The following is a 14,834-nucleotide window of genomic DNA, read 5'->3' as shown; positions in this document are numbered from 1 at the left end:
AGATATGTCATTTTTATCTGCTTTTGAACATTTATTTTTCAGCTCCCATGCTACACTTTTAGACCACACTTTCTGAGAACCACCCATATAGAAAATTTCCATTTGGTGGAATTAATTCAAAAAATTATCTCTTAAACCACCTTTTTTTTTTTTTATGGACGCAGTATTTTCTTGACATCAACCCAATGTTCCACTAAATGTTGCATTGTACCATCTGCAACACGACTTGATGCCTCCTCACACAAGGAAGCATTCTTTCAGATTAACGTGGCATCAGCTGATGGTCCATAAAGCATTTTATACACGAGTAAAGCGGGACTGGATCAGGTCAGCCTCTCAAGGGCTTATACCAGCAACCTGAATCTCGAGAGATTGACACAATATATGAAGAGTGGATGGGAGCGAGATCCGCTGAGAAATCCTCTAAGGATCATCTGGTAACCTTACTCAACTATTGAGTTGTGGCTGCACTTTATCAACAATCATATAAACAAATACTTACTAAGTACTTCATCCTCTAAAATCCATCTTGATGTCAGAAGGCCATTGAAAAATTGGAGCATGAGACCACCACGATATTCTATTTGTATCCGAAAGGAGGTGTAATTGGTACCAAAAGAAATGACAAACCTAAAGAAATTAACCATAAATAGAACGGATTCATGTGGGGGGGAAAAAAATACGTGCAATGGTGCGTGATCCTTTCCAGATGTGTGAAACGACGAGTCGCACAGCTTAAATGTCAATTTAGCCTCACTCTTACACTCTTGATACTTGATTGCAGGTCTGACATTTGAAGGATATCCAAGAAATGACCAAATGCAACTCTCATATCGTACAATAAATTATAGTAGAGGCAAATCTTTAAACTATTTTCTTTCCCAGTTACGCTCCGTGTGCATAGGTGGAGTCTTTTGTTTTTTTGTTATTTTTGTCACGCTGCGTAGGTAGAAATGGGCGTTTGCGCCGTGATGGGAGTGAACACTGCCAGTTTGTTTTGGATGGATGGACGGACATATTCTTTTATGGGCAAAATTTAAAAGACGGTTAAATGGCGACAAAAATAAAAATAAAAAGAATTTAAAAGACGGTTAAATGGCTACAAAAATAAAAAGAATTTAAAAGACGGTTAAATGGCTACAAAAATAAAAAGAATTTAAGAGACGGTTAAATGGCTACAAAAATAAAAATAATTTAAAAGACGGTTAAATGGCTACAAAAATAAAAGTTAAAATAATCTGAATAATAAGAATAATATTTGACTTGTAAAGTCTAGGTTAAAAATAGAGAGGGAAAAGGAAGCGCTTCCTAGCAAGAGGAAGGACAGCTTTTTAAGTCCACCCGAATGCTGTCAGTTGACCATAATCAAGTTGGACAAATTGCTCCTTTTTAAAAAAAAAATGACTTGCTCCCATTCTGGAAGAAGAACATCACACGGAATTCTGTGTCTGTAATGCTCTTACATCCTCACCATGTGTCTGAGCTGCACACAAGCCAACCATTTAGTCTAAATATACAACTCCCAAGTGGCCAAGAATAAAACATAATGTGCATTGGTGGCTGCTCGTCATCATCACATACCTTTGAACTATTCCATAACCTGCAAAACCCAACCAGCCCAACGAATTTTTCATTACCAAACACACTAATCCAAGGGTGTCAAACTCTGGCCCGCGGGCCACATTTGGCCCGTTGTGTAATTATATTAGGCCCGCGGACAAAAATTGAGCAATGACTTTATGTGTCAATACTAAAAGTACAAATACCGTAATTCTTTTATCATAGTTTGGGTGTGTGGGGGGGGGGGGGGGGGGTTGACTTATACTCAGGAGCGACTTATATACATATATATGTTTTTTTTTTTCACTTTTTTGGGCATTTTATGACTGGTCCGACTTATACTCCGGTGCGATTTATAGTCCGAAAATTACGGTAGTCTTCAATTTTACAAAATAGATTAACACTTTTTTTTTTTTTTTATTTGAACACTTTTTACTAGTCTCCAATTTCAAAACTTGACAAATCAGTTTGTTGTGTAGCCTATACTGTATATAATATGAGAAGTTCATACGTTTATTTAGGCTGACAGTTAGTATAATGGCCCTCCGAAGGAAACTATTGACTACAATGTGGCCCGCGACAAAAATTTGACACCCTGGCTCTGAACAAACATTGGAAACTGCCGTCTCCAAAGTATAGTTGCAAACATTTCTGTAATCGAACCTTTTGAAATAAAGTATGTGCCAATGCTACGTGACAAAAAGCTAAATAAAACCTCTGTGAAATTAGATTTCACCCTTTAGCTCAACTGCGATTCCTAATTCTTTCTTACATCAGAAAACAATAAGATGAACCTTTGAACTGTCGCTGGATTCCTCCGACGATAAAACCGCTATGCTAGTAGGTCAAAGTCCAAAGGTTTCTGATGGCAAACAAAAACCACACACAAGTATGTGTCGACATGACACCTTCTATTAAAAAGCAAACTGAAACCAAATTGAAGAAAAACATTGTCACTCCCCTGTGACAATAAACGCTTGGCATCCCAATGTCAAGTATTGTTTACAAAGTTAAGTCCAGAGCACACACTGTCGCTAGTTTAATGTTCCGGCCTTTCCCATGGAATGTTCTAACCCGCCATTCAGGTGCTTTTCTTCCTGCATTCCTCGATGGGAGCACACCTGGAGGGCTCGCTCCCTTTCAAACGCGCCAAGATTTTGTCTCAAGGATGATGAAGCCCGTGTAATTTGAGCCACGTGAAAAAAAAAAAAAGGGAGACGGATAACCCCGCAGTCCCTCATCAGGTCCGGGATATCACGGCTCATGGAACACAAAGGCTTCCGATGGACAATTAGGCACAAAGGAAGAGTTGTGAGGCTGCAAACGAGACGAGAGTTGTTGAACGTAATTAGAGAGCAGAACAATCTGCTGATTCATGCAGGACACTAATGACAAAGCCACAAGGAGGCATCAGCCAATGCTTCAAGTCTGCAAAATGGAGCCCATCTTTGCTCAGCAAAACTTTGACCAGGTTTGATCTTGAAAATCAGAAGCCGAAACCTCTTCCCATGTCTTTGAGCTTCACAGCCCGATGGACGTCCAGTACAGTCGAAACTAACCTGAAACTCTTACGTAACCTCGTTAATGATTTCCCCGGAGACACTCGAAGCTTTGAGATGTTGAGTGATCATCTTGGACAGGAACACGCCATTTCCATATTTCAGTAAACACCGAGAGAGGCATGACTTTTAACAAAAAAAACACAACTGATAAGAGATGGATAGAGGAAAACAAGCTAACGTAGCATCTGTACTTCTTAGATGCGGAGGCTGCAGACCCTGGGCGATGGCGGATCCAGATCGCGAGGACACAAGATGGGCCAGGCCCATGTAAACAATATAGCGCCCTTCACTTCCAATCCATGGAACACAAAGTACAACAACACTACAACGACCGGAGACAAAACAAATAACACACTATTGGTACAAGCTTGCCAATTTGTGTTTTGGGAGTTCTCAAGATGATCTTACTGTGCACTTTTGGCCTCATGTGTGATGACCCTGTGTGTGTGTTTGACAAACAAGTGCAGGGGGGCTGTCACTCATTTCATGCTGAGCTTGTGGGACTTGGGAGGTGCTGTGGAATGAATATCAGGAGCCCCCAAAACCACTAGTGATCCCTTGCTACTTCGCGTTTCGTTTATCACGGCTTCACTACATCGCAGATTTTTTTTCCAAATTAAAAAAACATTTAAAAGTCTAAATAACACTTCTAAATTGAGAAAGCAAGTGTCTAACCTTCAGGACAATGTAGTATTGCTCCAAATGTTCGTTTACATTCCTTTAGAAGTCCGTTTTTGCGTGTTAGCATGATCGCGAATTAGCACCTTTCCGCTAACTTTGCGGATTTTACTTATTGCGGGTGGTTTTTGGAACCAATTATCAGCGATAAACGAGGGATTACTGTATTAGATTCGATTAGATAGATAGATAGATAGATAGATAGATAGATAGATAGATAGATAGATAGATAGATAGATAGATAGATAGATAGATAGATAGATAGATAGATAGATAGATAGATAGATAGATAGATAGATAGATAGATAGATAGATAGATAGATAGATAGATAGATAGATAGATAGATAGATAGATAGAGATAAAGCGAATTTTACTTGAAGTGGTGCTCTTACCTTGACGCACAGTCTTGAAAATGATTGGCCCTTTGGTGCACGTGATGACGGTTAAAACGTCATAGAGGGGTAATCCGGATACGGGTAGCCCTTCAACCTCCAGGATCAGCTCCCCCTCGTTGAGTTTGCCCCCTTGGTAAAGGACGGCATCCTCTCGGACGTGTCCAATGTAGGCAAACTGTCCATGTTCAGCCCCACCTCGCAGCTCCGCGTTCAGCTGGCCGTACGCGTCGCGCACAATTACGCACTCGTTCACTTTGGTGATCCAGTGGTTCTTCTTTTGGATGACTTTTGCCATGGTGACTCGGATCCGAGTTAAATCCACTAGTGCCGCCGTGAGATTTGCGAGCTTGTCGATGCATAGCCCAGAGGTAGTTGCCACACTCCAAAAAGTTCACAGTATTGCTGGCTCGTTCCAAGTTGGAGCCGTTTTACGCGCGTCCTGAGCGCGAGCCACGCTGCTTCTTTGCCGACGCTTCAATGTCATTTGTTAGTTCCTCTCTTGTTGTTTCCGCTTCTTGAACAACAAACACGCTCTGATTACCCGCGGTGGCATCTAATCCGCTCCCCGACCGTCCCTGCTCTTCTTGCATCCTTGTTCGCCATCCACTGCCCACCTCGTTCATATGTTTTTTTTTTTTAAACTTTTAAAAATAAGAGTTCCTAAGCCGGACAGTGCCTTTACGCAGGTAGCACAAGTTGTGTTGTGCTGTGGTGCACGAAGCGTGCAGGATGAGTGGACAAGGCGCGCGCGTGTCCGCCTCCTCCTCGCCTGTCAACGCTCCTCCCACCAATTTCCAAACGGCACCAACAATGGGCCCGACTAAGAGCTTTTACTTTTTCTTCATAAATAATGCAGATGAAAGATGTTTTATGATGTACGGGAAATTGTTGGATCAAACTCAATGGGTGTCACAAGGAACCAAGTACTTCAGGTGTTTGTGTTTAAATATATCATTTTCTGCTCCTTTTTATTTTTTAATTACCTGCATTTAAAAAAACTGCCTTATTTAGTCAAAATAAGCCGGTCAGTGACTCATCATTTCTTTATCAGTTGTCATAAAGTTGCTGATCCTTTTCGCTTTGTCCTTTTGTGATAAGTTCATTTTGGCATAAGAGCGATTACATAATGTATCAGTTGCCTAATATTCTTGTTCCTGTTGTTATGTCAACCTTTAGTTTGTCATATAAGCCTGATGACTTCCATTATATCAACTCGATTTACTTTGTGAGAAGTTGTCAGTGCCTCAAGCTTTCTTCCAGGTAGAACGTCTCGTTTCCTGCTTTTGGATACTTCATAAAGACTTTTTTTACTTTTCAACTCTCTGTCATGTCTGGTCCCTATCATGCTCCACACGTGACAATAGGCTTGTTAGCTAACTTGTAATTCTTTCTTAAAGCACTGATACCAGCAGTACCGTATTTTCCGGACTATAAGGCGCACCTAAAAACCGCAAATTTCCTCAAAAGGCGACAGTGCCCCTTATAGTCTGGTGCGCCTTATATAAGGACAACGTTTTAAAATGGCCCATTCAGTGAAGGTGCGCCTTATAGTCCGGTGCGCCTTATAGCCCGGAAAATACGGTACTTTAAATACATAAAATGTCCTCCAAAAAACCAAAAGGATCATTGTAAAGACCTCAATACCCAAATAAAGCCATTTTCCTTGAAATGACATAAAGGTAACGGGAATTTTATATTCTTCTCCTTCCTGTTCATAAGATGTCACAAAAGGCCAACATGGCTGGTACCTTCCCATCATTCCACAAAAATATCACAATTGACATGTTCAAACAGGAAGCCTGTCAAAAGTCAATGAAATGAAAATAGAATTGTTTTGTGTGACTGATGCTGCGTTCGTAGATAAGCGATAGCTGCGGTGTCAGGTGAGAAACACGTCACGGTTAGAAAAACAAAGAGTCTTTCCCTGTTCCAGCTGAAACTGGGCCTGCGTCAGTGTTACGAGGGCAGTGGCCTGAATAAGAACGTTTGAAAGGCAGCTTTCCATCCCATTTCCTTTCAATGTTAAGTGCCTCGGCATGCGTGATGGCGAGTCTCTTTTTCTTCCTGTTGGTTTCTTCTCACCTACGTTCCTTTATGCTCTCAGTCAGGCTTCTGTTTTCCTCTTCTTGATCCTGCGCACTGGTACTCTATGTGCTTACAAAGCCAGATAGAAAAGATGACGACGTTCATAAAATTGATTTAACATGATATGGTTTATTTAATCAATGGTCCATTTTGATCAAAATTACAGATGCCAGGTCTCGCATTGTGTATCACATACAATAGCCCAGTTGTAATACTGTGCTATACCCACTGGGGGAGCTACAGGGCGCACCACGTGACAGCAGTGTTAATTGACTTTTGTGATTTTTCCTGGAAGTTTTTGCAGACCTCCTGATATATCCTTGGGCCACACATTTTTTTATGTTGACTTCAAACTGCCCATGTATAAATAGTTTCCTTCAGCACTATTTGTTTTGGGAGAGGCAATAATCTGGTAACCAAACGAAGAGCCGACAATCAATCCAGAAGAGTCAAATATTAACCAAGTGAAATGTCGTATTGATTCGTTTTGGTGATAAGGCTATTTGACCGTTTACGGATCGCACAATGATTAGGGCCTAAACTTTAGGCCAATCGCTCTATCAATGTCTGCTTTATTTATCCTATTACGCCCTCGTGTGGTTGTTTACAGAATGCAGCAGGCTGGATTATGAGAGAGCGCTTCATCTTCAACATCGTCCACTTGTTGAATGTTGCTTTCTTTTTAAAAGCAATGCTGCACCCTGTCGGCCAAATACGGTGCAGCATGATTATGCAACAATCATTTTATACATACACTACCGTTCAAAAGTTTGGGGTCACAAAATTGTTTGGGTGACCCCAAACCTTTGAACGGTAGTGTAAATATTATAATAATAAAATATTATGAATTAAATATTATAAATTATATCTTATATTTGTATAAGATTATAAATAACCTATGAATATAAGTATACATATATATTATAAGATTTTTTACACAGAAGATTATATATATAATCTATAAATAATTATCTAAATAAATATATACACTACCGTTCAAAAGTTTGGGGTCACAAAATTGTTTGGGTGACCCCAAACTTTCGAACGGTTTGTTTGTTTGAGAAAGATAACTTCTCTTGACTCCCATTTTTTTCCAAACACCTCTGCTTCACTTCACTCTTATCAAGATGGAAAAGAAAAAGATCAATCAAACGCAGTAATATTTATTGACAAATGTTTTGGCAGCTACCTACCTGTTGGAGCTTTGCACTATGGCATCAATTTCAACACCTTTGCTCTCCTCTCTTAAACTCCTATAACTCTTTTCTCTCTGAGGTCAAACAAGGATCAGTCTCCAGAGTTAAAGACATCTGGGACGCGAGCGGCTCCAAGATAACATATGTTGTTCTTACAAAAAAAAAAAAACAACAACATTAGACATACAATTTATCTTCCTGGAGTTGTACTTTTTCCCATGGCCACCAATCGAATTACCTCACAAGGGGTGTAAGGCCACACGGGAATGACGTTAAGATCTCCCTCGGCAATGTGGGAAACGGCAAGCTGCTTTCTATTTAGCTTGTGGGTCAAAGGTCAGATGTCAAATGTGAGCTTGTCCCCAATTGCAGGAGAGATAGGCAGAGCTCCCATTCCAGCTACGTTGAAAACATTCGAAACAAATTGCTTGACATCTTTGGATCTCACTCAGATTATTTTGTTCGAACAAGTGGACTGAGCTTTTTTTTTTTTTTTTTGCTGTTACTCTTTGTTTGAACTTTAAAGTGAACGCCAATTAGCTTGTAGCGCATGCGCTGCTCCTCATGTAGGCTGCTCAAGTGAGAGTCCGCCCAAAATAATATTTGCACATACACTCTGTTGATTTTGGTTGAATAGGCTCGTGTGAGTTTACTGACACACGTGCACACACACACACACACACACAATGAATCAAACTGCTCTTACATGGAACAATTTTCAATTCACTTTGACCCATTCATTCTGCTTTTAAATAAAATGTAAAATGTATTTATTTATTATATTAATTCATTAATCTAATCAATGATACGTTTTGTAATTCATCAATCCCATTTTAAATCAGATGAAATTTCTATTTAAAAAAACCTTGTCACTTTCCATCAATGTGCTTCTTAGACAACGAGAAGAACGCCAATTTTAACGACGTGCAACGACAGCAATAGAATTAGAAGCAGATTTCTGAACAGACTCCAACTCGTGCAATTCAGTTGACCAAGTTCAAGCTTTTCTAGCACTTTCAACCTTGTGAAAGCTATTTATTTTTGTGGTCCAGTCCATAATAGTGGAAAGCTTCAAAAATATTTTACTAGGCAAAAAGTAAATAAACACACTTAAATATAAAGTATGTCCAGTTGTGTTGTGAGTAAGAGTTTGTGCATGTGTTTATTTGTCAGCGTTAATGTGCCATGGAGAGAAAAGTTCCCTGGAATGCACAAAGTGATGTCATTTTTTTCTCACATGTATTATTTGTCTTTGATTGCTATTTAAAATAAAAGAAAATTCCAGCCCTGATTAAAAAATAAATAAAATCTTCCTAATTGTTGAAGACCAAATAAAATCCTCCACTTTGCGAGTAAAAGCCGTTTGTCAATCTAAGCGCCCCGGCCTTGTGCGTCATGTAGCCACGCTATCTTCTCCTGGAAGGTCTGCCCTCGGTGATCTTATTTTCTTAGAAGCCGACCTCTGACCTCCAGCACGGCCGATGAGAACCTTCCGTATCTGCTCACTCCACCGGGTGGTCGGTACAGTACCAGCACATGACAGGTCAGATACTGTGGGAATCCTCCCAAGGGTAAAACCCGCTGAGAGCGAGCCTGGAATCAAGAGGTGTTAGTTAGTCGCGCGCCAGTTCGACATGGCCAAAATCATCATGAAACGCTCACCGTGCGCCAAGCTCACTTGCCGACAATCTCAATCAAGACCTTCAAGTTTGCTCTTCAGCTTTCACATGAAAAGTCAATGCATTAAATTGGGAGTCACTTGGAAGTGAATCCACTTAAATGTTAGTAATCTGCAAAGCTCTACGTAACCCCCCCCCCCCCCCCTCGCTAAATGGGATTCATGAGGTCAAAGTTCAGACATCCCACTGGGACCTGTTATCACAGCACGGGCTACGTGACCAAGGGGACGTCCCAGGGGTGGAGGGGGGGGGGGGGGGGCAGCTCTTTTTTCAAGAGGTCACCTCTTGGAAGGCTCCCATCCAGAATCACCGTGGCCCGCGGGTGAAGAAGAGAGCGCCGATGGTATAAAACAGGTGGCAGGAGCATGCGAGTCTGCCAGAGCCTCGGCTTCCACCATTGCGGGACGCACCATTGAGAGAAAAAGGGGATCTGATTGTCTTCAATCTTCTGTCTTTGAAATTTGCCTTTCTGTCTGCAAGAAGCCGCCATGGCAGTGTGGACAGTCTATTGGGCATGCTTGCTTGGCGTGTTAATGGCAATGAGCACGGGTCATACTTTGAGAAGGTAAGAGGATTCCTTTTTACACAAACTAGGTCAAAAACAGAAAACATCAATGCGAGAGGGGTCTTGAGTTTTCATTAGTGCTACTCACAATGGGCCACGCACTTTCTAACCAGATGCATGACAAAAATACTGTTTTAATACTAATTTATTATTTTATTGTTATTTTGTTCGAAGAAACAAAAAAACAAAAATTGACATGTCTTTTGTTTTTCCATTGTAAAGGGCTCTCTGCAGAAAAATCACCATTTAAGGCCAGCAAAAAAATGTTAAACAAAAAAAAACATTAAGTGCAAAAAACTCATTTTGGTCACTCCAAATTGTAATATTGAAACAGGTCCTGCATATCATTCAGTCAGCAAAAAAATATTAGTCCTACTCACATTGTAGGAGCAGTTAAAGAGCAATTGTCTGCCATCTAGTGGTGATTGTTGATATTACAACCTTAAAACCACATTTCACCTTGGATATTTGCGGTATGTGATTTGCATATTTGCAGATTTTGTTTTTTTTTCACTATTGTTTCATCTTTTGAATTCAAGGATTTTGTCACCCATATTTTTTTTGGGAGGTTTTAAAAAAAAAACGGTATATGTATAGTTTCAATGAATCAAAGAATCATTAAGAGTGCGGTACCATGCGGCTGGCCCTCCTCGCTACTACTGATTCAGATGAATTCATTCCAACAGTTCCTTGTGATTAACAAGAAGAAAAAAAACCATGTTTTAAAAGGGGCCACATATTGCAATCCGAATCACTTCCTTGAAAAAAGCAACACAACTTAATCATTACAAATCGCATCCAACAGAGCTGTGAGGCCAGACCACACAAAACTCAAAAGACAAAATAACAACAACCCAGAAGTTATTTTGTTTACAACTTTTGCTTCCTGCAAAAAAAAAAAAAAATCTTTCCCTGGCTAGGATCAAACAGTTCCGTCTGTATTTCATTAGCGGCTACAAGCTGGAACGATGACCATTATTTTAGCATGTCACCCTATACGGCCTCACTTTTCTGTTTTCTGTTTGTTTTTCTTCTGACTCACGAGGATTGCTTTTCCCGCTTGTCTGCTCTGCTTCCAGAATAAGCCTGAAGAAGATGCCGTCCATCAGGGAGACGCTGCGGGATATGGGCGTTTCTCTGGAGCAGGTGTTGACTGAGCTAACACAGATGAACGCGCAAGACTTCAGCAATGGAACTGCTCCCACTCCTCTCACCAACTATTTGGATGTGAGACATTTACTGTGTCGAGGAATTCAAATCACGTGAAATATTGGCGTCATCGTTGTGAAACATCTCTTTTGCTCCAATAGACACAGTACTATGGAGAAATCAGCATCGGTTCTCCAGCTCAGATATTCAACGTGGTGTTCGACACGGGCTCGGCTAATCTGTGGATCCCTTCGCAAAGCTGCTCCCCTTTCTCCACGGCCTGCTGTAGGTCTATCAACAAGCACGCATGCGTCAGGAGAAATGTTTGTTTTGAATGTGCGCGCGTGCGCAGGGTTCCCGTGACGTCGGTTGACTCAAATGAACTGTGACCTTTCAGTTACTCACAACAGGTATGACGCCTCCATGTCTCGCACCTACATGGAAAATGGAACGGGATTTTCCATCCAGTACGCCTCGGGGAACGTCCGGGGATTCCTTAGTGAGGATGTGGTTGTGGTGAGTTGACGATCTGCAGCCCGTGATTTGCGTCGCCATCATCATATGTATTAGGTTGTAATATCACCAATTACCACTAGATGGCGCATGTATATAATATATATATATAAAACTTATTTTCCGCACTATAAGGCGCACCTAAAAACCTCCAATTTTCTCAAAAGCCGACAGTGCACCTTATCAGGTGCGCCTTATATATGGACCAATATTGAGCCACTACAGCAGTCGTCTCCAAAGTCCGACCCGCGGGCCGAATGTATATATCTTATATATGGACAAAGTTTTCAAATGGGCCATTCATTGAAGGTGCGCCTTATAATGCGGTGCGCCTTATAGTGTGGAAAATACGGTGTGTGTAGATAGATGGATAGATGGATAGATGGATAGATGGATAGATGGATAGATGGATAGATGGATAGATGGATAGATGGATAGATGGATAGATGGATAGATGGATAGATGGATAGATAGATAGATAGATAGATAGATAGATAGATAGATAGATAGATAGATAGATAGATAGATAGATAGATAGATAGATAGATAGATAGATAGATAGATAGATAGATAGATAGATAGATAGATAGATAGACAGAGAGAGACAGAGATAGATAGATAGACAGAGAGAGACAGAGAGAGACAGAGATAGATAGATAGATAGATAGATAGATAGATAGATAGATAGATAGATAGATAGATAGATAGATAGATAGATAGATAGATAGATAGATAGATAGATAGATAGATAGATAGATAGATAGATAGATAGATAGATAGATAGATAGATAGATAGATAGATAGATAGATAGATGGATGCGCCATCTAGTGGTGATTAGTGATATTCCAACCTAAAACTACAGACTCATCTCATTCTCGTCCTTGAAGGTGGGTGGAATCCCCGTGGTCCAGGTTTTTGCCGAAGCCACCTCCTTGTCCGCCATGCCCTTCATCTTTGCAAAGTTTGACGGCGTCCTGGGGATGGGCTACCCCAACGTCGCCATTGACGGGATCACTCCAGTGTTTGACCGCATCATGTCTCAACATGTCCTCAAGGAGGAGGTGTTCTCTGTTTACTACAGCAGGTAAGTTGAAGTCTCACTTTCATCGGTCCAGAAAAGAAACAAAACAGAGATAAATCAATAATAAACTATGTAAGCCTTACAGATTTTATTATTTATTTATTTCAGTTTCGTTACGTTGCCAGCACATTTTTTATTATTTTATTAATGTTATTTATATATGGATTTTAAAATAATTAATCATATTATTACTATTATTATAATTAATCATAAATAATATTATAAATGATATAATTTTAATAGGGTGTATTAAAATCTTTTTATTTTTATTATTATTTCATTAATGTTATTTCTACATAGATTTTAAAATAATTAATCATATTATTATTATTATTAATTATTATTATTATGAGATCCAAAAGGGGCAGATTCAAAATGATTGCAAAAATAAAAAAAGAATCAAGGAAAATTTACTGGCATCTCAAATAAAAAAATAGAGCAAAAATCTGTAGCAATAGCTTTCATATATCTTTGTGCGTTGATTTCAGGGATCCCCAGCATTCTCCTGGTGGAGAGCTGGTTCTAGGTGGCACCGACCCAAACTACTACACCGGAACCTTCAATTATATGGAGACCAAGGAGATGGGCACCTGGGAGGTTGTGATGAAAGGGTATGTTTTCACAGCCTAATCGTGTCAACAAATACAGTAACATCTGTTTACTGCCCGTGTGTTCATTTACTCTATTTTAGTGTTTCTGTGGGAACAGAAATGATATTTTGCGAAGAAGGCTGCACAGCTGTGATCGACACGGGCTCCTCCTACATCACAGGCCCGGCCTCGTCCGTTTTTGCACTGATGAAAAGCATCGGAGCCCAGCTGGATGAAAGTGGGGTAAGTTTTTCGATTATTCTTTCAACACGTCTGCTTTATTGTCAATTTCTTCACATGCCAAAACACAAAGAAATCGAAATTACGTTCCCACGGTGACAAGACATAGTACACAATATACAAACAAGTAAACAACAAAAAATCAAAACAAGAAGGCACAAACAAAGAATACCGTTTTTTTCCATGTATAATGGGCAAAATTTAACGAATTTATGTTCCTAAAATCTGGGGTGCGCATTATACATGGCCCCCAAAAAAATATATATATATTATTTATTTTTTTTAAATCCGGATATCTTACGGAGGTCGCCATTACAGATGCGCTTTCTTCTCTGCTGTTCACTTCAAACACGCTCAGTACGAACACAATGCTCTCGTATCAGACGCTTGCTAGATCGCCTGCTCGTTTGCTGTCACAATGTACCCTACACAAATCCGAAACATTTCTTCGCTATCGAGTATGCTAGCGCATGCGCAGTGATACTGACCGGCAGAATAACATCCGGTGGTTCCCAAAGATGATCTTTTTTCTGAAATAATTTTACGTTCACGGATTTAAGTAGGAGTCAAAATTTGCGTGCGTATTATACATGGGTACAGGCTATTTTCCAGCATGAACATGCCGTTTTTAGGGTGCGTATTATACATGGGGGCGCATTATACATGAAAAAAAACGGTAAACAAGAGTGATGAATAAATAATAAATAAACAAATAACATAATAGATAAGAGAAGCAAAAATGGAGCAAGTGTGCAAACAGCAGGCAGTCAGTAGTCAGACAAAACGGTTTCATGCTGAAAATATTTTCCCTGACGACCATCTCACCATGACTAATGTTTTTTTTTTTTTATGTCTATCAGTACAAAGTCAACTGTGACATTGTGAAGACGTTGCCAAGTATTGCTTTTCATCTCGGTGGCCTCGAGTACTCGCTGACGCATGAGGATTATATTCTATGGGTAAGTCAAATCTCGTGACATTCAAATGTCAATGACGGACCCTTTGCCGTGGCTCTAGCAATCCCAGATCGAGGGGGACGTCTGCATTGTTACCTTCAGAGGCTTGGACGTGCCACCGCCTACGGGTCCCGTTTGGATCCTGGGAGCCAACTTCATCGCCCGCTACTACACCGAATTTGATCGTCGCAGTAATCGGATCGGTTTTGCTGTAGCCGTCTGACAAGATGATTAAGGACCGCTATTTGCGACTTCCTGCTAGCGTCGGCACGTCCTCCACATATAGCCTGTCGAGGGACCGATTGTGCTTTGCTTTTTTGTTGCACTCAACACCTTCTATTTATGAAGCCTTTGTAAGAAGACATATCTGTTTGTCTCGCCTGTAGATGTTAAACTGAAATAAAGTTGTGGGAATTCCATTTGTTGATTCCATCATGTGAATTTTCTGCGGTTTATTTCAGACAGTCTAGCTTTGTTATTGATGTATGTGGTTCAAAACAATCTGAGACAATTTTTGTGGGGGGGGGGGCGGTCATGTGTTTCCAACTAGCACATATTCACAGTTTAAAAATGTAGAGAATGT

At 40.3% G+C, this 14,834-nt stretch overlaps 2 protein-coding genes across 9 annotated transcripts in view; one reads left to right on the top strand and one right to left on the bottom strand.

The window, feature by feature from the left end:
* Positions 1-4,916, bottom strand: part of LOC133170961 (membrane-associated guanylate kinase, WW and PDZ domain-containing protein 1-like) — a 60,318-nt gene extending 55,402 nt beyond the window's left edge. For all 8 annotated transcript variants that reach the window (XM_061304199.1, XM_061304215.1, XM_061304207.1 and 5 more), the window contains exon 1: positions 4,194-4,916. In XM_061304199.1, the coding sequence (XP_061160183.1) occupies positions 4,194-4,491 (298 nt within the window). In that variant the 5' untranslated portion in view covers positions 4,492-4,916. The remainder of the gene's footprint in view (positions 1-4,193) is intronic.
* A 4,565-nt stretch (positions 4,917-9,481) lies between these two features.
* On the top strand, positions 9,482-14,659 carry ren (renin). Its single transcript, XM_061271296.1, has 9 exons — positions 9,482-9,721; positions 10,801-10,948; positions 11,032-11,155; positions 11,268-11,386; positions 12,272-12,468; positions 12,954-13,076; positions 13,157-13,298; positions 14,156-14,254; positions 14,313-14,659. The coding sequence occupies exons 1-9, from the start codon at positions 9,645-9,647 to the stop codon at positions 14,472-14,474; spliced, it is 1,191 nt and encodes a 396-aa protein (XP_061127280.1). The 5' UTR covers positions 9,482-9,644; the 3' UTR covers positions 14,475-14,659.
* The last annotated feature ends 175 nt before the right edge of the window (positions 14,660-14,834 follow it).

This window comes from Syngnathus typhle, linkage group LG2 (assembly GCF_033458585.1).
Source record: "Syngnathus typhle isolate RoL2023-S1 ecotype Sweden linkage group LG2, RoL_Styp_1.0, whole genome shotgun sequence".
NCBI classification, from domain to species: domain Eukaryota; kingdom Metazoa; phylum Chordata; class Actinopteri; order Syngnathiformes; family Syngnathidae; genus Syngnathus; species Syngnathus typhle.
The sequence above is the reverse complement of the archived record's forward strand: the minus strand, read 5'-3'. Positions and strand labels throughout refer to the sequence as shown.